The 22,435-nt window shown below is 43.0% G+C and overlaps 4 protein-coding genes across 12 annotated transcripts in view; all 4 read left to right on the forward strand.

The window, feature by feature from the left end:
* The window catches only part of LOC116841536 (la-related protein 6-like), a 4,935-nt gene extending 4,688 nt beyond the window's left edge, over positions 1 to 247 (forward strand). Inside the window, exon 4 of the mRNA XM_032809588.1 lies at positions 225 to 247. Coding sequence (XP_032665479.1) covers positions 225 to 247 — 23 coding nt within the window. The remainder of the gene's footprint in view (positions 1 to 224) is intronic.
* Positions 248 to 1,533: 1,286 nt separating this feature from the next.
* On the forward strand, positions 1,534 to 3,734 carry LOC116841562. The gene is made up of 2 exons (XM_032809635.1): positions 1,534 to 3,308; positions 3,665 to 3,734. Exon 1 carries the CDS (start codon positions 1,578 to 1,580, stop codon positions 3,303 to 3,305), a length of 1,728 nt encoding a protein of 575 aa, XP_032665526.1. The 5' UTR covers positions 1,534 to 1,577; the 3' UTR covers positions 3,306 to 3,308; positions 3,665 to 3,734.
* A 1,798-nt stretch (positions 3,735 to 5,532) lies between these two features.
* On the forward strand, positions 5,533 to 11,768 carry LOC116841506 (la-related protein 6-like). 8 transcript variants are annotated; one of them, XM_032809534.1, is made up of 6 exons: positions 5,533 to 5,894; positions 6,658 to 6,739; positions 6,940 to 7,731; positions 9,367 to 9,694; positions 10,362 to 10,604; positions 10,738 to 11,768. In XM_032809534.1, the coding sequence occupies exons 3-6, from the start codon at positions 6,979 to 6,981 to the stop codon at positions 11,043 to 11,045; spliced, it is 1,632 nt and encodes a 543-aa protein (XP_032665425.1). In that variant the 5' UTR covers positions 5,533 to 5,894; positions 6,658 to 6,739; positions 6,940 to 6,978; the 3' UTR covers positions 11,046 to 11,768. The 8 variants fall into 8 exon arrangements, with proteins under 8 accessions (XP_032665425.1, XP_032665426.1, XP_032665420.1 ...); XM_032809535.1 differs by having other exon boundaries at positions 6,978 to 7,731; XM_032809529.1 differs by having other exon boundaries at positions 5,533 to 5,842; positions 6,798 to 7,731.
* A 1,313-nt stretch (positions 11,769 to 13,081) lies between these two features.
* On the forward strand, positions 13,082 to 22,338 carry LOC116841504 (prisilkin-39-like). Of its 2 annotated transcripts, none has more exons than XM_032809526.1 (5): positions 13,082 to 13,361; positions 14,502 to 14,586; positions 14,728 to 14,853; positions 15,143 to 15,235; positions 20,781 to 22,338. In XM_032809526.1, exons 2-5 carry the CDS (start codon positions 14,505 to 14,507, stop codon positions 22,106 to 22,108), a joined length of 1,629 nt encoding a protein of 542 aa, XP_032665417.1. In that variant the 5' UTR covers positions 13,082 to 13,361; positions 14,502 to 14,504; the 3' UTR covers positions 22,109 to 22,338. The 2 variants fall into 2 exon arrangements, with proteins under 2 accessions (XP_032665417.1, XP_032665416.1); XM_032809525.1 differs by having other exon boundaries at positions 13,084 to 13,361; positions 20,763 to 22,338.
* The last annotated feature ends 97 nt before the right edge of the window (positions 22,339 to 22,435 follow it).

Here is a 22,435-nt window from a genome sequence, read left to right on the forward strand (position 1 = left end):
ATATACGTGTATATATATATATATATATATATATATATATATATATATATATATATATATACATATGTGTATGTGTGTGTGAATGTAGAGAGAGAAGGAAAGAGAGAATGGAAGAACTACAAACGGTTTACGCTGACATAGACAGTCAAATACGAATGACAAATTATCACAGATATAGAATGTTTTTTTAAGAAAAGAACGTTCCATGGTCGATTTTATTCTAGCCGAAACTGCTTCCGAGTCATAAGGCTCCTTACGCAATATAAAAGTAATACAATATAAATTTAGATTGACTCTCAGATCTGTTCAATAATCAATTATAAATTTAATTGTGTTAATCGAACGAGTGTTCGCAAATAATACACACGTTGCGTTGGTTTTTATTGCCTCGCCAGTTTTGTTCTTGCCAATATTGCGCGCGATATTTGTACAACATACAAACTTCCGTTTTCACGACGTGAAATCATAAAACGCGGCACATCAGGCGTTACGCAAGCGGGCAGAGTAAGGCGCCGACATACGCGGTCCACCTAAATCGAGCGCCTAAATTTCACTCAGAAACATCCGCGCCCACACGCACACGAGTGCGCGCGCGCGCGCGCGTTACGTCACGGCCGCAATCCGGCGTGTATGGTCAATGGCCGGTGTAAGCTCTCATTACGATTTCGCTCGTTTCGCCGGCTCGATTAATTACGGAATCGCCCACGCCGACAACGCGTACACTCGCGGACAGCTACGTGCAGTCTGTCTATGCGTATCTCTACGACCGCCATCGGGCATGTCATCCGGAAAGACTCATGGAACATATAATTTAATAATATAACATATTTATGATTTAAGTTTTCTTTACTATTTCTAATCTTATGTTTTAAGTTTTAACTTTACTATTTCTAATCTTATGTTTTAAGTTTTATTAAGATTACAAAAGAAAAAAAACGCCGAGTATGTCTCAAAACAAAAACTGTAAAACGAAAAGTACATGTTAACTTAATCAAAGTGTAGATGTTTTAAATTAATTATAATCAATTTTATTAAAATATGATGGTAGGCTAAGAATAGAGGAGACTATTTGACCATCAGAGTAAGTTGGAAAAATTGATTACTTCTGCTATTCTTTAACAGATTTCAAAATCAAACAAGCAGGGATTTCAAAGCCATTAAGGGGGGAAATCCAATTAGAACTTTCAAAAAATCGATTTTTTTTTTTTTGCATAAAATGTTTATTTAACATTGTAAGAATATGTTCCCAACGTTTTAAATCGAAATTCGCAGCCGTTCGGAAGTTATGGCCTCCGAGCGCAACAAATCTCTTGAGCAGCGTCGAGGCTCTAATAGCACGCAGCAGGTATACTCACCCGGAGCGGGGATTTTACCTTTCAGGGCTGCGATCCAAAACGTATAGAGATGTAATTATAGTTTTACTGTAGGTTTTGGAACGCACCCCTGGTAGATGGCTTTTATTTCTATTGTTACGTTTAGTCGAAACCGTTGGGTCCGTTGGCGCTGGCATCGAGCAGAACCGGTTTTCAGTTTAGCTCCGAAGTTCGGCCTGTACAAAACGACAGTGCAAATTCGAAATGTCCTATCCGAAAGGCACACACGCCGAACCAAAACAATCGAAACCACGCAAAAGAAAGTTCCATGGTAATCAGTTTTCAAATAAAAAGAGTGAAGATGAAGGATGTGAAAGTACGAGTGCAAGAAAACTCTCCAATGCTAGTGCTGAAGATATTCACTGGAATCCATTGCATGGCTATCGTTTGATTGAAATATTCACCGTTTTTACAGCCTTGACAGAGCTCCTTGTTTGTCGTGTTTGTAAACAGAATGTAAAGTTTGAAGAAGCTGGGAATCGAGGCCTCGGTTTCAAGATAGTTTTACTTTGTCGCTGTGGTCAGAGAAACATCAATTCAGGACCACTAATCAACACTGGATACGAAGTGAATCGTCGGATGGTGTTTGTTATGCGACTCTTAGGTGTTGGCAGAGAGGGTATTAATTTATTCTGCAACCTCATGGACATTTGTAAAGGAATGAATGAGAGCACGTATAATAATATCATCACGTATATTCACTCCTGTACAAAATCTGTTTTTGAAAGTCTCTGCAAGAAAGCTATCGAAGAAGAAAAAAAATTCAATGAAGAACATGAGAGGTCTATTTTAGATTTGAAAGTCTCTGGAGATGGCTCGTGGAAAAAACGTGGATTCAAATCGCTGTACGGAGTTGTAACGGTCATAGGCTACTATTCGGGCAAAGTCATCGATTTAGTTATCAAAAGTAGCTATTGCCATGCATGCACATTTTGGAAAAAAAAGGTGAACACTCCAGAATACGAAGAGTGGTATATAAATCACGAGGAAGAGTGTACAAAAAATCACGAGGGCTCAGCCGGAAAAATGGAGGTCGATGCGATTACAGAAATCTTTTTAAGATCAGAGGAAAAGTACGGCGTTAAATATGGTAATTATATTGGAGACGGAGACTCCAAAACTTTCAAGGCCATTCTAGATAAGAATCCTTACGGTGATGAATTTCAAGTTGCAAAAAGCGAATGCATTGGCCACGTAGAGAAAAGAATGGGCACTCGGCTCCGAAATATAAAAAAAACACAAAAACTCGGTGGTAAGGGCAAACTAACGGATGCTTTAATTAAAAAGCTCACAACGTACTATGGTCTGGCAATTAGAAGAAATGCGAATAGTATTGAGGGAATGAAAAAAAGTATTATAGCCACTTATTACCATTTGATCTCTACGGATGAGAAGCCACAGCACGAATACTGCCCGCCCGGCGAAGACAGCTGGTGTAAGTGGCAGAAAGAAAAAGCTATTGAAGCAAATTTGGATTCTTTTGAGCACCCTCCTCCACTCGATCCAACAGTCGCAAAACACATTCTTCCAATTTATGAAGATTTATCTAAGGAAGAATTACTTCAGAGATGCTTGGGCAGTCATACGCAGAATTCAAATGAAAGTTTCAATTCTACGATTTGGCGTTTAGCTCCAAAACATCTTAATTCTGGGCTGAAAATAGTTGAAATTGCATCCTACATCGCTGCTGGAGTCTTCAATGAAGGATATTCTTCCATTCTACAAATTATGATGGAGTTACAAATAATTATTGGGAGCCAGACCAAGCACTATGCTGAGAACGTCGACGGGCGCCGGGTATCTCGACAGGAGCGGCGCAACTCTTTCAACTCTAAAGAAGCTCGAAAGGCCAGAAGAGAGCAGTTATTGGAGCAGAACGAGTTCTTCGAGGAAGCAGAAGGATTGTTCTATGGCGCCGGGATTGCTGACTAAGAGGTAAATTATAGATATCTTGTATCTTTTACTTGTCAAAACTTTAAACACGTTTTTCTCAAAACTGTACTTTTTTGCACTGCTGGAACTCTCATTTAAAAACTATTCAACCGATCGCGCTGAACTTTCGCACACAACTTCATGACATCAGTACAATGTCGGTGAACCTAAATGTTTGTGAAAATTATAATAAAAAATCACTTATTTATTGCAAAAATTGTGCAGAGAAAACGTCAAAAAATGGAAATTTATTTTCATAAGCGTTTCATATTCAAAATTTTTGACTTTTTTCAATTTTTTTAGGTTCAATTACGAATTATGGGTATAAATAATAAGAATTTTTTCGCTGCCTGTTATAGGATCAATATCACGGACGCCATTTGTCCAGCAGCTGAGCAACTCGCACGCGTACCTGCCAAATGGGATGCTTCATATGTCCGCCATTTTTAAATATTTTTGGAAAAAAAAATACGTATGGACAGTCCAAAACATATATAAATAAATGTTTAAGTTTGAAAAATATAGAAAAATTCTTTCTCCTACAAAAAAATTCTTGAAAATAGCTTATTTTTCCTCGTTCTAATTGGATTTCCCCCCTTAATACGTTTAAAAATTTTGTATGCTTAATTTGGTAACTTGTTAAAAAATATTAGAAATAATTTTGCCAATTCATTAATTTATATATTACTTTTATATATTAATATATTTATATATTATAATTTTCCTATTTGAGTCAATATCATTGTGTACTTAATATATTCAATTTTTTAGTTCGGGAAATCTTTTAATATCAATATACTTCCTCTCAAAAGAATGATTAATTGAGCTATTAAGAGCTGGAGCAGACTTTCCGTGCTTATAACAATTTAATAATACATTAATTTCTGTCGTTGGAAAGGGCCGAAAACACGACCGTTTGACCGTTTGACCTATGACCTTCGTCATAGTTATGTACATCTCTACAGCTTTAATGTACCATTAAACTATTATAAGCACGAAAATTCTGCTGCGGCTCTGAATCGCTTAATTAACCGTTTCTTTGAGTGGATATCAGGAAAGCATTTTCAACAATATACTCGAGTATACTTTCGAGCGTCGCTCGCGTATGCGAAAATGTACACGACTTTTCCGCCGGCGTCCCTCCCGCGCCGCTCCCTCACCCGCGTCGATTTTCGGCCGAGACCAAGGTTATCACCCTGTCTTTCAAAGCCGGCCCGGACCCACCGCGACGAGACTCGAGGCGACGCGACGCGTTGCCCCGAGGGGCCCGAGCCGAACCCTTTCGTTTCGACGACTTCGCGGATCGCCTCGTCCTTCACGGCCGTACGTGGCACCAGCCGCACTTGACCTATATATTATTATGCTGGCGACGTACGGATGCAACGCGCGTCGTTTGCGAATAGGCCCGCGGGGCCTTATCCGAGGTAAGAAGGCCTGGTCTGAGTTTGTCGTCTTTCCTTCCTGCAGCGCGACGAGCCGTCCCGATCTGACCTTCCGCGACGGACGCGAAATGACGCGAAATGTCGCGAAATCGTTCCTCATCGTTCACCAGGCCGAGATCGATAGACCATTAGCGATTTTATGTTTGTAATTAACATCTCTCGTGTATATGTGTGCGCGTGTGTGTGTGCGTGCCGGTCCTTTCTTCGAGGAATTCAATTAAAAAGTATAATCACACATAACTTGTCTCCTTCTTTATGAATGCAATTTCCCCCGGGCATTTGTAGATAACCACGAATACGTTATCTCGTTGAGCAAAGGGGAGCAAGACGAATTAATTAGGCACCTTGTTTGGGAGCGACAAATAACGAGCAAACAAGTGAATGAGCCGAAAGTTCGTTTTCATGAGGCGTGCGCGCGCGCGCGCGCGTTTAAATTCGCCGTCGGGCCATTTCTTCCTTCTGGCTGAAGTTCTAGCGTAGAAATGCGAGACGCACCCTGAGATCCTGTTCGACTCGGTGACTTGGAATAACTCGAACAAAGGGGGAGCGAAGTGAGTTTACACGGGCGGAGGAAATACTCTCGTCCTCCGCGCGAGCGGGCAAATTTTGTGCGCGCTCCTTAAAAATCCCTTTCCTTCGCTCAAGGTCCGACTCGAGTGCCCTTCGATCGTTCGCCGCGCTGCCTCACTCTTGACTGGCATTCAAGAAGGCCACGAGATCACTGCAGCTTCGCCGCGCATCGCACGCGGCCGACCGCGGCTATAAAACGAATCGCGCGCCTCGTGGAAGGCCAGTATGCCAGTGCGAGCGAGTGCGCTCTTGTACGATCTCCCGGTGTACAGTTCGCACCTTCGCAAATCGCTTCTCTCTCATCGCGCCGCTTCAAGAGGCCCCCCGTCGAGTCCTCGAGTCGGCGACTCCTCCTCGTCGGCGCAATTTCGATATACGTCTCGACCCTCCTTCGCACGCATTTTAACGCAGTGATGTGCGTCGGCGTGATGTTCGGTGCGCCCACGTCCGCGAGGAGAAGCGCGTGACGATTCCTCTCGTTTTTGTCGCGAAGCAAAGTCGAGCAGCCGCCGTTAGCGAAGAGAGGTAACGTCCTCTTCACCCTCTGCGCTTCCACGTCGAGTCTGCACACAGACAGGTGCATGCTGCACTCGAATAAATGTTACTTGCTTCAAGTGTTCCATAAGTTGACGCGTCCGTGAATCACAGGTCCATCGTAAGCGATAAATTTACTCGAAGCACAAAGTCGGATCAACTTTTCCAGTCTTGCAATATTTTTGTAAAGAGACACTGCGATACATTCTTCCTCTGAGTACATGCTAATCAACTTTTCTCAAACTTGTGATGAATATATTTCGAAGATTGCTATGTAGAGAAGATATTTTTCGTTGAAAATAATCATTACTTAAAAGAAGTAAAAGGAGCAGATTGAATAATCGCAGAAAGTAGAACGATATTTTTCTGCGTATACCTCGACGTCGCGTGTCGTTCTAGTCGATTCTATCTAAAGTAACGTTTTGTTTATTAACAAGTACACTTCACATAAATATATTACTGCAAATCTATGCATGGTTGCGTTAATGTAATACAGAAATACATCGGAATAGAAGCAAACCGCGTCGCGAGGTGTAGATATTGTCGCGAAATAAATAAATTTCCACGAATCGCGCGAGGAGAAAAATCGAAAACGATTCGATCCGCGACAGAGTTCAAGATCACGGAAAATTGAACAGTATGTGAGTGCACCGGATACTGATAAATTGCACATCACTGTACGCGATACATTAATCACGTCGCTCGATGAACATTGTTGTCTCACAACTATTCTCATCCATTTTCCCGTCCGTATATTGATGTCGACGGGGCTGGCGGCGATAGTGACCGTGAGTTTTCTGGTTTAGCGTTTAACGTAATCGCGCCCCCGTTGAGAGATCCGTACCGAGTCGGGGAACGTTCGAGCGGGCACTCCTCAAGCCGAGAAAGGTAAGTATACGTTGACCCCTTGACTTTTACTCTCATTACAACTGACCATCGCAATTAGAATGTGAGGCTTTTGCCGCGGGGGGAGAGGACGGCCGTCAACGGTGTGTCTTCAAATGTAACAAGGAGGCGCAGACTTAGAACTCACGCGCGAACAATACGAAAGGTCGCTAAGCGGTTTTCGCTTTGTCACGTCTTCCTAGAGAACTCACATCTTCAAATTTCTTTGCTGCGACACAAGGATGGAGCTGGAGATACACCAAGAGTCGAAGGATGGGATTGGCAGCTTGCCGTTCGTGCCGCCTCCCATGAAGAAATCCGAGACGAGGGACAGTATCTCGTCCGTCGACAGCGACGTAAGTCTCTCGTTCGACAGGAGAGGTTCCAAGGGCGAGGAGGCCGATCTGTCGGACTACGACAGCGAGATCAGGCCCCCAAAGGAAGAGATCGGCGTCGACCAAGACTCAGGCGCGGACTCCTTGGACGACTCGACGCCGAAGGAGCTGGCGAACAGCCGGGAACAACAACAGGAGCCATCAAAGGTTCCCGTTTCTGAAAGTACCGCGGACGATTTCGTGCCGCCGAGCGACGACTTAGCCGACAAGATCTGCGCCCAGGTGGAGTTCTACTTTTCCGACGAGAACATCGTGAAGGATGCTTTCCTGCTGAAGCACGTGAAGAGGAACAAGGAGGGCTACGTGTCTCTCAAGCTGATATCCAGCTTCAAGAGGGTGAAGCACCTCAGCAGAGACTGGAGAGTGGTCGGCGCGGCCTTGGCGAGGTCCAAGAAGCTGGAGGTGAATCCGCAGGGTACTAAGCTGCGCAGAGTGGATCCCTTACCGCCCTTCGACCAGACGGCGCCCTCCAGGACCATCTTGGCGGCGAGGCTGCCGGTGGAGAAGCTCACGGTCGAGTCGGTCGCCGAGATCTTTAAGCCCTGCGGTGAAATCGCGCTCATCAGGGTGCTCAGGCCCGGGCACCCAGCACCCTCCGAGGTAAGGCTTTCTCTCGAATACTTGTTGCAGATTTGCGACGTTCAACAGTTCCAAGTCCCTATTTGCCACTCTATGACTATTTTGATTAATGAAGCGTTTAAATGAGAGAGTAAGTTCATAAGATATAACACTTGTGATTGAGCAGGTTGATCGAGCAGGTTCAATCAATAAATTAAGAAGTAGTCGTGAAAGAATAACGCGACGAAGTCACCTAGTCGAGAAGTAGGTCATATATCACATTGACTTATTAGCTATTTATTGATTGTAATCAATAATAATTATTAGACAAGAAGAAAGTGTCGGGACTACATGACAAATCGATCACCAGTGTTATTCCTAATGGGTTCGATTCTTCATTGTAATATATGGCGAGAATTTTGCATTTTCTCTCTTCTGACGTCATCATAAAGATGACTAGGCTTTTATATACGAAATTATTCTTTATATGTGAATACAACGTACAGTTGTGGCAAAGTACATTGCCGGTCACATACGTGGGGTCAGCGTGAAGCACGTAGGCAGTAGATGAGAAGATTGCTGACTATTGATAAGAATCGCGAAGTCGCGATTACCGCTGTCACAGCTTTGTAATTGTTATTGACAGTTCAACCGAGCGGAACACTGCGCATACCTAGGCTGATAATAACCAGTGGCGAGTCGAATAATGCTTGTTTGTCGCGATTCCGCGACCAATTTTCCAAATTTTCCACTATTGCGCCGTGATGTGGAAACCACCATGATGTAACGTATGTACAGATTGCAGTCTTACACTTAATGTGAGACGCTCACCTTCTAACAACCTGTAATTGATCGCGAGAGCTGAAACTTGTGATTGCGGTAAACGACTATTCCGTCAATGTTTGATCTCCGTCCAGGTAGTGATTTGGTTAATCCTTACGTCAACTGTTTGTCAGTCGAGATTAATTGATGATAAATTAGCGTGATGAATGCTGCGTGATAAATCTTCAACGCATTATTTTTTAATGTGTTATCTATGTAATCTGTACAATCATCCGTATATATAATCACTGTAAATCTATGGACACATAAATTGCAGTCTTTTCCAATGAGTTTCGCTGGATATTCGAATAAGACAAAGAATTTATTTTATTTCAGCAATTTTCAGAAAATATAATTTTCAAATTTGTGCTTTCCAACAGTCTTCCGGAAATAAGAGAAAGAGAGAAAGCAAAATTTGCTATCTAGTCCAATTGATTAGTTTTCTTTTTTTTATGAAAACAGTACGAATTTTTATAGCAACTTTCAAAAAATTGTCTTTTTGGATACCAAACGCGTTTTGAAGTTTTTATCGAAGCAAAAGTATCGCAACCTTTCTTTCAATTGACGTATCTTAATTATATCTTAATTATCTTGTTTATGTATGCAGCAGGCATAAGATAATAATATAACGTAATATTAATATAATGTAATAATACGATCTGTAATATAATATATAACATAATATAATATTAATTTAATAATATTTATTTAATAATTAATATTAACATAATATAATATCAATATATAAATATAAATATATATAAATATTCTATAATATTATATTTAAAAATATAATGTAAAATATTTCTCAAATATTATACTCATCACAATATTTCTCAAATTTTTTTGGCCCAGGTACGACAGGCTATCTCGAAGAGGCCAGAACTGGCGTCCAGCGAGGAGTGCGCCATGGTCGAGTTCACGGACTCGAATTCTGCGCGGATCGCCATGCAAATGACGACCTTGGGTGACGCCAAGGTATTCGAGCTGCATCAGTCGGCTGACAAGAAGAGGAAGCATCAGCCCACGAAGAAAAGTGTTCTTAATAGAGTGACTAGGGAGGATAACTACAATTCGTCCAGTTGTCCAAGCGGCTCTGAACCGGAGGATGGGCGAATGAGGCACAAGAAAAGCGTCCCAGGATACCCGATGTATCACATCCACGCGGGTTATCCTTTCCAAGGTAGAGTCTTCCGAGAGAGAGAGAGAGAGAGAGAGAGAGAGAGAGAGAGAGAGGGAAAGAGAAATGTCTTCTGCTGTATAGTTCAATGGATTTCTTTTCTTCCTTTTTTATAGAAGCACGAAAGTTGTGAGCACACGTCATAAATCCTTACTATCCACATAAACAGATGTATGTAAATTTAGCAGTAACTTTACTAGTCGATTTGTAAAGGTTGCATATCTTTGGAATGGCTCATATGGCACTCACATTTATCACATTAGCTGGACGAAATAGACGCATAGCACAACGTCTAAAATTGGAACATAAGACGTCTTAAAGACGTCATATATTCCAACGTCTTTGATGTGCTGATTTTAGACGCTTTGAGACACCGGGAGAATAATCAAAATTCGCTGAAAACAACGTTATAGGAAATGTAATATAAAAATCTCCGTGTAACTTATAGTAAATTTGTTGCTGCGTTGATATAATGACAAATTTACATTATTGTTAATTTAATAATTAATACGGTATATTTGCTTCATAAAAGCGTAGTTGAAGGAATTTGCATCATTGGTCTCGCATCGTGATAACCATGAAAGCCTATCTGGATAATTACTCGCGGTTTCACACTGCCGAAGCCTCAGATGTCAGATCATTATTATTTGTATGTGCGTATCTGTTACAGCGGGGCCGCCTTCACCTGACGCATGGTTATCACGGAAGCTCTCCTCCTGCTCCGTATCCAGTTCGGACAACAGCTTCATGTTTCGGCGCTTGTCCTCCTGCTCCGGCTCCGGCTCCGGCTCGGACACTGGTAGACGTTACTCCACGTGCTCGTCCAGCTCTGAGACACCCTTCTTTCATCCGGGCTACCCGGGTAACTTCTACCATCATGAGAGTCGCCGGTACTCTTGCTGCTCTTCCACCGGTTCGTATGAGCAGACTATTCGCGCGCGAACCCAGAAATATATACTAATATAATATATAATAAAAATACATTAATTAATATAAATGCATTATAACGTATTACGTTGAATATCGAGTTGTGTTATTTGTTGTAGGTTCTCCCATGGAATGCGGAGGGGGTTGTTACGTCACGAGCCGTCGCGGCTCGGCCGACTACGGGCCGTTCCTGAGAAGAATGTCGACGTGCAGCCGCGATTCCGGTTACGACATGAACATACGGAGATTGTCTCTGTGCTCCTCGGGCTCGGAGCAAAATGGATTCTGTCAGTCAAGGAGTAACAACGGCATCGCGATGACGCATCTACCCGAGAACGTGACGAGAATGCCGTCAGGACCTGACGGCACTCGCGGCTTCTTCGGCCGCTCCGCGAGGATGCCGGTACCCATAGAACCCACTTGTTGAATATCGCTGAAGGGCTCACGTCCTCTCGCAGCGGGGCTAATCCGATTACGTACTTATTAATATCGATACATATCAATACCTGCTCGAGCATCGTGTTGCGTCGAGTCGAGTCACAGGTGACTTCCCACGAGGATAACAACCATGTCTCCATCCGAGGAAATTATCTCTATCAGAAGCTACCTTTCCTATCAGCCGAGAACATAAGTCATTCATATTGTCTCAAAATATACATCAGATCGGACTCCGTTATAGGCCTAATTTAATATTTAATTATTCATATCTGAAGTATTATATATATTAGAGAGTGCGAACTATTCGAATTTGAATCGAGTCGAATCAAATCAAGTGAAATTCGATTTTTTTTTATTCAAAATCGAACCCCTATGATTCGAATCCGAATAATTCGAAAATTTCGAATCGAAAAAATTTGAATACAGATCGCGTACAAAAAACTATTAAAAACATCCAACTTTATGGGAATTATTATGAAAAGTTTACTTGAAAAGTTTGCTATACATTAAAATTTTCTTCAAAAATATTAAAAGAAGATAATGGCTTCTAGATAAATTCTTACCAACTGTCGGATTAATATGTGTCGTTGCGCAGCTTTCAAGGCTGGAACTGTATTGCATACACGTTTACCAACTATATATTATATATCCTTAAAATGAATTGATTTCACACGATCAATGTTATCTCTCTCATATTGAAATTACTATATTCATGTTGAATTCAATGATTATGTTAATTAAAAATTCTTTCAACGATTCGATTCAATTCCATTCGATTCGATTCGACATAAAAAAATCTTTGATTTGTACATCTCTAATATATATATATATATAAATAAACTTGAAGAAAAAAGGAACAGAAGTTACTCGCGACTCGGCTCAGCGAATTGAAGATGTGTTCAATGTGAAGTAAATGGTATCGATGAGACATTCGTTGACGCATCATTCAGTTGCTAAGTGGACGCAATTATCAGGTATCATTAAGGCATCATTAAAGTAGCTGTTATTAGTCGTAGCGTTTCTACGTAGATCGTATAGTAGTCTTCACCTTTGAGGAATATGCACTTGTGTAATAGATTAGAACATGCAGAATGTTCCAGAATTACCGTATGATATATTTTAATAGAGTATCCGGGAGCTTGCGTATAGAGTCGAAGATAATTCACTACATCTCGTGTTGTTAGTTTTTATATAGTGACAAAATGGCGGAGGCAATCCGGCAATTCGAAATAGCAGCTCGAAGCTGGCAGTGTCAGCAAAATTCTATGCAGCTCTTAGGAAATAAAGGGTCCAATTTATTTTTACATACATATACACAAACATACATACACAAGCACGATATATCGTGTCGTATTTTTAAACTTTTGTTACGTGAAATACAAATATATAGGGATTGTACAGTCAAATTATGTAGTTACTCGCGAGAAGGTTAACTTATCCTTTTTTTCCTCGAGGAACTAAGAACAAAGAAACGGGAGAGCAGCAGAAATTTACACCATTGCGCTATAACACATTGTATAAATACATTGTAATGCGTCAATTATTCCGTCGTCTGTGATTGATTGTATTTCGCAAAGGCATAATATTATTACACAGTAGTATAGTCGCAGTAAACACACATCGATTGTAATAACTTGATAGAATACAAAAGGTCTGATCCAGCCCCAACTTGAGATTAAACATCGTTCCGACTCATTGAAAGCCGAATGATAAGACAGCCTGAATCGGCAAGATTATACGGTTGCGCAAATTGCAAGAAACATATTATTCTTATACGTTAAAGCATCAAGAAGAAGAAAAACAGAGAGAGATTACTTCGTACTAATATATATTTCTTCTCCGTATAGAGGGTCATCAGGAGCAGAAGCGGATGCGCGCTCGGGTTTTCACTCGCGAGAGACGGCTGATCAAACGTATCGCAGCGCAATTGACCGGATTATTTATCGCGGCGTCGCATTTTTCCATAACATTCCATCAACGTCACGCACACGCACGCGCGCAGCAATCAGTATTCTCCGCGAACGCGGCGCGTCATTCCGCTGGTGTCTCCTTTTGGCGGCTATCGCGCCAAAGAGCTCGATCTTTTCTCATCTTCGTCTTCATCTGGCATTTCCACCAGGCGTCTTCGTCGCTCTCGTCACCCTTGGCCTCTCCCTCTCTCTTTCGCTCCAGCGTCGCGATCGTCAGAGGGGATCCCGCTGCACCGCCACCGACTTGGCCACGACTCCGACGAGTTTCAGTGTCGCGGCGACTACAGACGACTACGGCAGTGCGCGCGGAAAACAGGTGCAAGCAGTACGGAGAGGTAAGCAGTGACTAATAACGTCTCCTTTGTTCTTCCGCGCGAAAAGCCCGCCACGTCATCGCCGTCGACTTTCTGTGTCGCGAGATACGGTCCGAATTGTTGATTACCGTTAATTACCGTTGCTTTATCGTTGCTTGTCCCGCGTCTCGTCCGCGGCAAGAACCGCGCGACGACGTCACACGGTGGAAGGCGCGCCGCGCGATATTTTTTGGCTGGCGACGACGGCGGATCAATAGTGTCTACATCGCGGCGTACGCCTGTCGCGAGAACGCGAGTGTTGCTGACGAGACAATTGTTGCGGAGCACACACGTTGACGTGCGCGCAGTGTTACGTGACTCCGACGCAATTTCTCCTCGCGTCCTACGACGCAGATGCGCACCGCAGATGCGGAAATGCGCTCTCGAGATAATCGATAGGTTTCCCAGGCGCGAAAGCGTAATATTTCATGTTAAGCTCCTCGGCGGTCCTTGGCGATCACGTGGAGTTCCTTGGTCGTGGCGGTCTCACTGGCATTAGGAGCGAAAAGGTGTGTACGTTGCGATGCGTGCGAGCAGGTGTGTGTATGTGTGCGGATGTGTGCGCGTATACAAGGCTCCCCTCCTTCCGACGATGACGCTCGAGTAGAGGATAGCAATGGTGTGAGAACGTACTTGGACGATGAAACAGGCTCGTGCTGAGTTGAATTTGCGCCCTGATGCAAAATTCAGGACACCCGTGCGTCGTGGGTGTACCCGGACTTTGTGTCTTTTTGTTGTGACACAGAAATTGTGACCACTCCCGAGCTGTACGACTATCGCGCGTCTGATCACACAAAAGACGAAATATTTGCGAGATACAATATTTTTAATATCTGTACAGTCAATTACATCAAAATTATCGACTAGTTGTTTGAGAACTTTTAAAAAATTTAATTATTAAAAATTTAATTATTAAAAATTTTATTAAAAATTTAAATTCAGAAAAAAATATCGATCTACCCTGATCTCCTCTGTGGTTCGTCCTCTTTCTTGTATGACTATAGCCACGGTTCTCGAGTGATCAATAATCAAAAGTACAGAGTTTCTCTCGCGTTAATTACAACATCGTGTCTATGAGAAATTAACTTATTCTGTTTATTATTTAACTTATTCTGTTTTCAGAAAATGTCTTCGTGCGTTACGTTCAGCGTTTTCCTCGGTACGCTACTGATAATCGCCACAATTCCCGATGCGGCGTCTTTCTCCAGTAAGTAGGAAAGAAATAACGCGCGTTTCGTTGCTTTTTTACGACTTTATCGAGAAACATTATTATGCTTTAGCTTGTTACACTTTTCTTTCGTATCATAAACTATATCCAAGGTAACTTTTCCATTTGTTTGATCTCCAGAATATGGAAGAACCTGCAAGGACATCGGCTGTCCTAGCGACCAGGTCTGCGTGATGGCTGAGGATCCTTGCAACAGTTACTCGGACGATAAATGCGGACGATATCCGACATGCCAGAAAACAAGCGGTAAAAACTGGGAATTAAAAAACTTTTAAAGCTTAAAAGTGTCTTTTAAACAGACAGAAAACATGATTCGATGAAAACGTTTACGTTCCTTATTATAAAGTTGTCGATGCATTAAATATCAGAGATTTTTCAGGCCAAGCATTTGAATGTTTACAATTCTATGATAGAGAAACGTAGATTATGTGTTTCTTTATCCGTTTTAAAAAGTTTTAAAAAAACCAATATGTGGTTCGCATCAATTGCACCAATTAGAACGCATTAACCCAATGTCTATCGAAACTGTTTACAGGCCTAAGTTGCGCCAGTATGGTTTGCGGCCACAACGAGTACTGCAAGAACGAGAATGGTGCACCACAGTGCGTGAGGAAGAGCACAGAATCAGGTGAGTCTCCACGATTTTCTTCACGCTTATAATACTCGACTACATCGCGAGCATGAGGACGTAACGAGCGCTGGCGATAGCTAATGCACGAAAAGCATGACAAAAATCCGGTCAAGTAAGAGTCGACGTTGGTTGAACCGACGTCGGGGTTCTCTCCCGCGAATTGTTGTTTATTTTCCTTTTGCTCGCGAAAGAATGGGTTTTTCCGTGATTGTGATAGACCATGGGTCTCTCATGCATTTCATAGCACGAACAGGGTCGAGTCAACATAGACACGTGAATGTTTGATGGAGAACGACGCGGCCCAAACCGGTACTTCGTTATCTAATCAGTACGCGTACCAAATAACAAATATGAGTTTGCCGCCTGGGATTTAAATTAGTCGCGCGCTCCGAAAGGAAATATACAGTTGCTTCCGTTTTCCCTTCAAAGCAAAAAGTAAAGTCTGCTTTCCTTAATTTAGTAAATTAAGAAAATATACAATTTTCTCGTTCTCTCTCTCTTAATTAACGTCGGGAAAACGTCCTTTCCTCGGGACTCCACAAAGAAAACAAATTCCTCTCGTTTGAGAGGCTAACAAGTAATCAAGGTGGTGGCAAAACTGAAATTTCGTCTTTCCTCTTCCGCGGTCGACTTGTCAGTGCCGTGTTCCGCAAAATTCACGCGCGTCTTGCACAAAAATGAATCACGGTGCGGTGTGGGCACGACGAGTAGCGAGAGTGTACATCTCTGTGCAGGCTACGAGTCGGCTGGCGTCTCGTACGTGAACGGCGAGCGAGTGGCCGCCGGGAATAACGCGAATCCGTACGCGAACGCTAACGCACCACCAGCGCCGGCTGATCCAGCCGGTGGCTATCATCGTACGTCGGGCAGCAACCTGGGTTACCCACCGTATCCGAGTAACACCGGCTCCTCCGGCTCGAGTGGTTACCCAAACTACCCGCAATCGACCAATCAGGCCGGTCATCGAGATCTGGGATATCCGCCGTATCCGACGCAGAACAGGATGCCGATGCCGGGACAGCAGCCGTATCCTGGCTACCCGCAGGCGCCCGCCGGACATCCCGGGAATTATCCGCAGCAGTACCCGGGATACCAGGGCCAACCCGGCTACCAGAACTACCCGAATCAGAATCAGCCACGCGGCTACGGCTACAACACGAACTCGGTTTACCGACGAAACGGCGCCGCCGCGACCGGCGCCTTCACCTCCACGACGGTTCTCGTCGGATTGGCTGGACTGCTGCTGCTGCTGCTGGAGACGACCCTGTGACTCGGATCCCGGGAATCGGGCTCCCGAATTGTCGTGTGATTTTCGTGGTTTTCGACGTTCTTGTATTTCGATGTTGCTGTGTCTGATCGATCTCGATCCTATTCCTCGACGTGGCCTTCAAAGAAAGTGGTTGTTAAGGAAAACGCACAAGAAAGTACTAGAGAAATTTTTTTTGTATAGATGAATAGAGTGAAAGATCCCGGACATATACTTAATCCTGGGTAATCTTATTGTTTTCGTTTATTATTTCGTTATTGTTTTCTTTAAATACACGAGAAAAGAAGTTTGGTTGGATGAACCAATTTCTGTGAAATCGGTGACCACAGTTGGTGAATTCTGGACTTCTGGTGAAATACGGGCGATTCAGAAACTTCGATTAAAATTATCAGAGTTCTGCTTAAGTTTATCAGGAATTTTAATAATTTCGATTGAATTCCGTTGACTCCGACTGGAATTCCTGAATCGTTCGTATTTCGTTAGAAATTGGTTCATCTAAACAAATTTGCTTTCCGTATACGAATATTTGAACTTTAACGCAGAATATATGTATATATTCAATATGTATACATATATTTTATATTAAAAGTTCAAATATTCGTACTTAAAAAGATCAAAACAATAAGAATGTCCAGGATTGGGTACGAGTCCGGACGTTGGCACTTAGTTTACAGTAACGTTAGGTCTTCCGGATTACGTAGAAGCTCTCTAATGTCTACCTCGCATTGATTAGAACAAATCGCCGCGCCGTATCCCACCGTTATTCGCCGGTAGCTGGTTCTGCACTGGGAAAAGGATGCTTGAAAATTTATCTGTGAGAGAAAGACTTTATTTGGCCGAAATAAACTTTATATTCCACAAATGAACTTTCAAGTAATTGTTTTCTCTATGTGGACGATTGCAATAATTATCGGTTTTGACGCTTCAAATTTTCGCGAAATCTCAATCAAAGTATACTTTGCGATGTGAATACTCCGAATTCTCTAATTCGCGCGTGCGATAAAACACGATGATTTAATATTTTTAATAAATCTATATACATCGTGTTTTTTGTTTCGGGAGAAAAAAAGTGCGTCTTTGATAACATATATATATATATATATATATTTTTATACAGATTTTGTTGTATATGCTGGACGAGATACGATTTTATTGCGCGAGCTTCTTGTGAACTCAGCTGGTGCTTTGAATCCTGGCATATTTTTCTCTCGCTGGTCGGGTAGCTCGTCGAGCGATATCATTGCCATGGACATTGCCGTCCCTTTCCTCAACGACTTATTGCATGCGCGAAATTCGTTTCAGTCTTGCCAGTCTATTTATCTGCATTCACCTGGTGTTCCCATTGCTATCCTTTCCTCTCTTAAATCTTCGTTTTAATGCTATTCTCTGCTTTTAACATTGCACAAAAACGATGAATATTAACAGAATTGCAGTGGGGCCGGAAGAAAAATCGCGTTCGTCTCTTGAAAGCAAAGATTTATACGTGTGTGTGTATGTGTGTATGTGTGTAAGTGTGCGTGCGTGTGGTGTGTCTATGTGTTTGTGCACATCGGGAAATATATCGTGATTCGAGCACTGGATACCTCAAGTCGCGATGCAATCGAGGAAAAGATGATACCTCATGCAAAAATAATTCGAAAACGAAGATTAAAAGCTTAACAATATCCTCATGCTTTTTACTAATCTTGAATTAACATTCAAGACAGTTTTTCCCTGATTGTACCGCGACTTCGGACGCGTCCTACATATAATAATGTAATATTTATTTCAAAATTATACATAGGAACGTAACGATTTAGCTATTAGCCAGCGTTATATTATTGTACATATACGGTGGTACACATAATCTGGACTGTGTGTGCAAATAATTCTACCATGCTGCAGTCGATGGAAAGTTATGTTTGCTGAACGCGATTTACAACTCGCGAAAAAGAATCTTGTTTGTCAGTTAAGTTCTCGGCGTAGAATCGCGCAGGGGATCCTCACGCACACGTTTATCTCTTTGCAGTTCGTCAGAAACACGTATTTGGAATTTCCAATGAATAGTCAGTCAATTTCTTTATTTTGTCGTGACGTTGGTGGTTCGTAGAACGTCCCGCGAGCGTTTCATGATGTAATAGGTCTTCCGCAAATTAATAGGTTATCAACTTCAACCTTGATACTCGTTATCTCCTCGTGCGCCATTCAGCCGATGCGAACTTAAGTGCGAGTTATTGCGTCTTGTAGGCGGGGATATTACATTTCATATCTCTCGGTATAAAACCGATCGATCGATCGACCGTCTCGGCGAACAGTTATTTATTATTTGCTGTTCCATCCGCGTATCTTTTTATCGGCTCTGGTTAATTACGGGGAAAAGTCTATATAAAGAGAAAATAGAAAAGAAAAAGTAATATTTATATAAAAAGCGATATTATATTAAAAGCAACACTCTTATCTCTTGCTGTGCTATACTCATTTAGGAGCTTCCTCGCGTACAATTATTTGCACACGACAGATATCGCGGGGTATTCTCTGCTTTCTTAATCTTTCCAAGATTGTACAAGAGATCTTTTATACTTGACATTTTTATACACGTGTTTTTTCTTTTATTTTTCTCTTTTCTTTTGGAGTACTTTACTGTAAAAACATCGAAACGAATAAATATGCGAAAAGTGAAACGGAAAAAGAGACAGACAGGAGCAAATGTAGCGGAAGAAAATTCACACCTTAGATCTGTCGTTCGAAAATCTCGCACGTTGACGTTGCATGTTGACGTTGCACGTTGACGTTGCACTCAGCGTCAACTCTAAATCGCTGAGCAAGTGTTGGATCATCCTTTGTGTGAAAGAAATAAATACACGATAGATCGTCGTCGAGTAAAAAATTACCAAAAATTACCGTAATTTCGCCGTAAGTGATCGTCACTTTGAATCTGATGGTAATTTTATGTCTCTAGTTGTGAACACTTTTACATATCTCTCACACCTTCCTAGCGTTCCGTCTTCCTATTATATAAGGGACGATTGACACGACCAAAGTGAAGGCTCCGACAACCGGTTTCGATTCTCGCGGTGTTAACTTGATCGGTCTTTCTCCTTTCATCATATGATTCGACAGCACGACTTCCGGGCCGGGTGTCATATCGTACGACACCGAGAATCCCGACGCCGCCGCCTAGATCTTCGTCGTACGATGCGATGCGGCACGGCAGCTCCGGCTCCAGGAACACCAACAGCTTGACCTACGGTCGCATGTTCGACAACAGGTCCGGTTCTCGGGGCGCCAGTTCTGGCACTAGTTTTGGCAGGAGCACCGCGCAAACTGGCGGAAACGGTTATTACACCACTCACACTCGCGTAGACAGCCAGGGGAACCGAGTCTGGACGTTTTCCGGATGAAAGTCGACCTGCAGATACCTCTATTTTTAACGTTTACTATTAACTCTCTGAGATACTGTTAACCAAAGGCGAATGTGTTGACAGATTGTCACTTTCATGCCGCGGACGTATATAATGTCGAATAATTGTATACAGAGACGACACTTATAGCAATATAATGAGCAATATAATGTAACATTAATCGATTTGAAATAAACTTCACTTGCGTACTATAATCAACAGTATGATCAATTCAATTGCTCAATGTGTGGAAGTTCTGTGTGTGGATGTTCTGGTCTAACCGCCGCTATGTAAGGACGTTTTCGAACGTAATCTGTGATTTTTGGGATATACTTTGGATTATTTTCGAAAGGCTTTATCATCTAATTATCATAGAGTGGCGTTGGGACATTGACCTTATTAAGTGCCTGGAGTTATATATTCAAAGAAAGAAAAGGAAAGAATTATGTGTAAACATGTGCAAACACAGATACACAACATACATACAGACTCGGGTATGAGTGACAAAAGTTACTCTCGTGTACAAAAGTTACCCCGCGGCCGTATATTTAACACTTTCGCTTTTGTCACGCGGAGCTTCTGAAGTTTGAGCGGTGATTTAGACATAAGTAACATGGCTGACACACCTGTTTTACTTGAGGAGTTTTAGAGAATACGTTCGCGTATAATGCATGCCGTGTGTAATATAAACTATTTTGCATCTCGCATGACAGATCGAGCTCGATAGAGAATTGGCGCCGCTTCTTCACGAAAATACAATTGTACATCATTCTTTTTTCCTTTAAAACATCTCTTTCATCTCTTTCAATACATCACCCACTTCCTATAGCCACATTGCCGCCTGAGCACATAACGATTCTCGCTACATAGGACGCAGATGACGAATTGTTCACAGAAGACGACGAAATGGAGGCGCGAGTAGTTCCGAAACGCCAGAGTGGTTACCCCACGGAAACCGAGGCACGTGGATCGCCGGATATCACTTCGAAAAGCCCCAACGGGCACTCACAACCCGGTAGATCCTCCGGATATCCGTCTGGCTCAGGATATCCTGCCAATAGCGGCTATCCAGACTCCGGAACTTCCGACTCAACCTCCACTAGTCATTCCCGACCTAATAACCCGCCTAGTAACTCTGGCTATCCTTCTAGTGGATCTTCCGGTTATCCTTCCAGCGGGTCATCCGGTTATCCTTCCAGCGGATCATCCGGTTATCCTTCTAGTGGCTCATCCGGTTATCCCTCCAGCGGATCATCCGGTTATCCTTCCAGCGGATCATCCGGTTATCCTTCTAGTGGCTCATCCGGTTATCCCTCCAGCGGATCATCCGGTTATCCTTCCAGCGGATCATCCGGTTATCCTTCTAGTGGCTCATCCGGTTATCCTTCTAGAGGATCATCCGGTTATCCCTCCGGCGGATCATCCGGTTATCCTTCCAGCGGATCATCCGGTTATCCTTCCAGCGGATCATCCGGTTATCCCTCCAGTGGCTCATCCGGTTATCCTTCCAGCGGATCATCCGGTTATCCTTCCAGCGGATCATCCGGTTATCCCTCCAGTGGCTCATCCGGTTATCCTTCCAGCGGATCATCCGGTTATCCTTCCAGCGGATCATCCAGTTATCCTTCCAGTGGATCATCCGGTTATCCTTCCAGAAGTGGTTCCGGTTATCCGGCAGGATCGGGATATCCAAGCGGGTCTTCTGGATATCCAGATAACTCGAGGAACCCATCCGGCGAGACGACAGCCAGGCGAACCGGCGTTAGCACCGTAAACGCTGGCAATCCGCGTCCATCCGGATATCCGCAGGAGAATCCGGCGTCTCGCGGTAGCAGTTATCCGACTCAGAACGCGGGGTATCCGTACGGTACTCAGCGTTCTCCGCAGCATCAAGGTTACCCGCAAGGCTACCCGCAGTCCAATACAGGTTATCCGCAAGGATATCCGCAGGGCTACCCTCAGGGATATCCGCAAGGAGGTTACCAACAAGGATATCCACAGGGATATCCGCAAGGAGGTTACCAACAAGGATATCCACAGGGGGGATACCCGCAAGGAGGATATCGGGGCTCGAATTATATCACGACCACCAATCGGCCTGGTTTGCGTGATCAATTGGCGCAATATCTTCCGACGAACTTAGTGCGAGACATTGCGGGAAGGGTGCTGACACAGGCGATAGTGGACCGTGTCACCGGAAGGCGCCAAAACAGAGAATCTTAGCGTCTCGATTTTAAAAGATAATCTAGGTGAAGATGTTGTGCCACGAGTATAGAGCCCACGTGAAAGCACACAGTGCTTTCACCGTTGTATCATTATTAGACCTGCTTTTAGAGCACTTCTGATGTGTATGTCTATCAGAAAGGACGAGGAAAAATTATTGTTGTTATATATATTATTGCTTATATATGTTACTGGTGTTATCGTATTTAATAAAGTTAATGTTAATCGCAGCCCGGCGTTCGTGTAATTGTCAACTGTTCCGCCGTCGATGACTCCTCAACGAATATTTAAACTTTCAACATAAAGAAGAAGGAAACCTATATACAC

The sequence above is a fragment of the Odontomachus brunneus genome, unplaced genomic scaffold (genome assembly GCF_010583005.1).
Source record: "Odontomachus brunneus isolate Ranch 3 - 2012 unplaced genomic scaffold, Obru_v1 Obru_scaffold_016, whole genome shotgun sequence".
Classification (NCBI taxonomy): Eukaryota; Metazoa; Arthropoda; class Insecta; order Hymenoptera; family Formicidae; genus Odontomachus; species Odontomachus brunneus.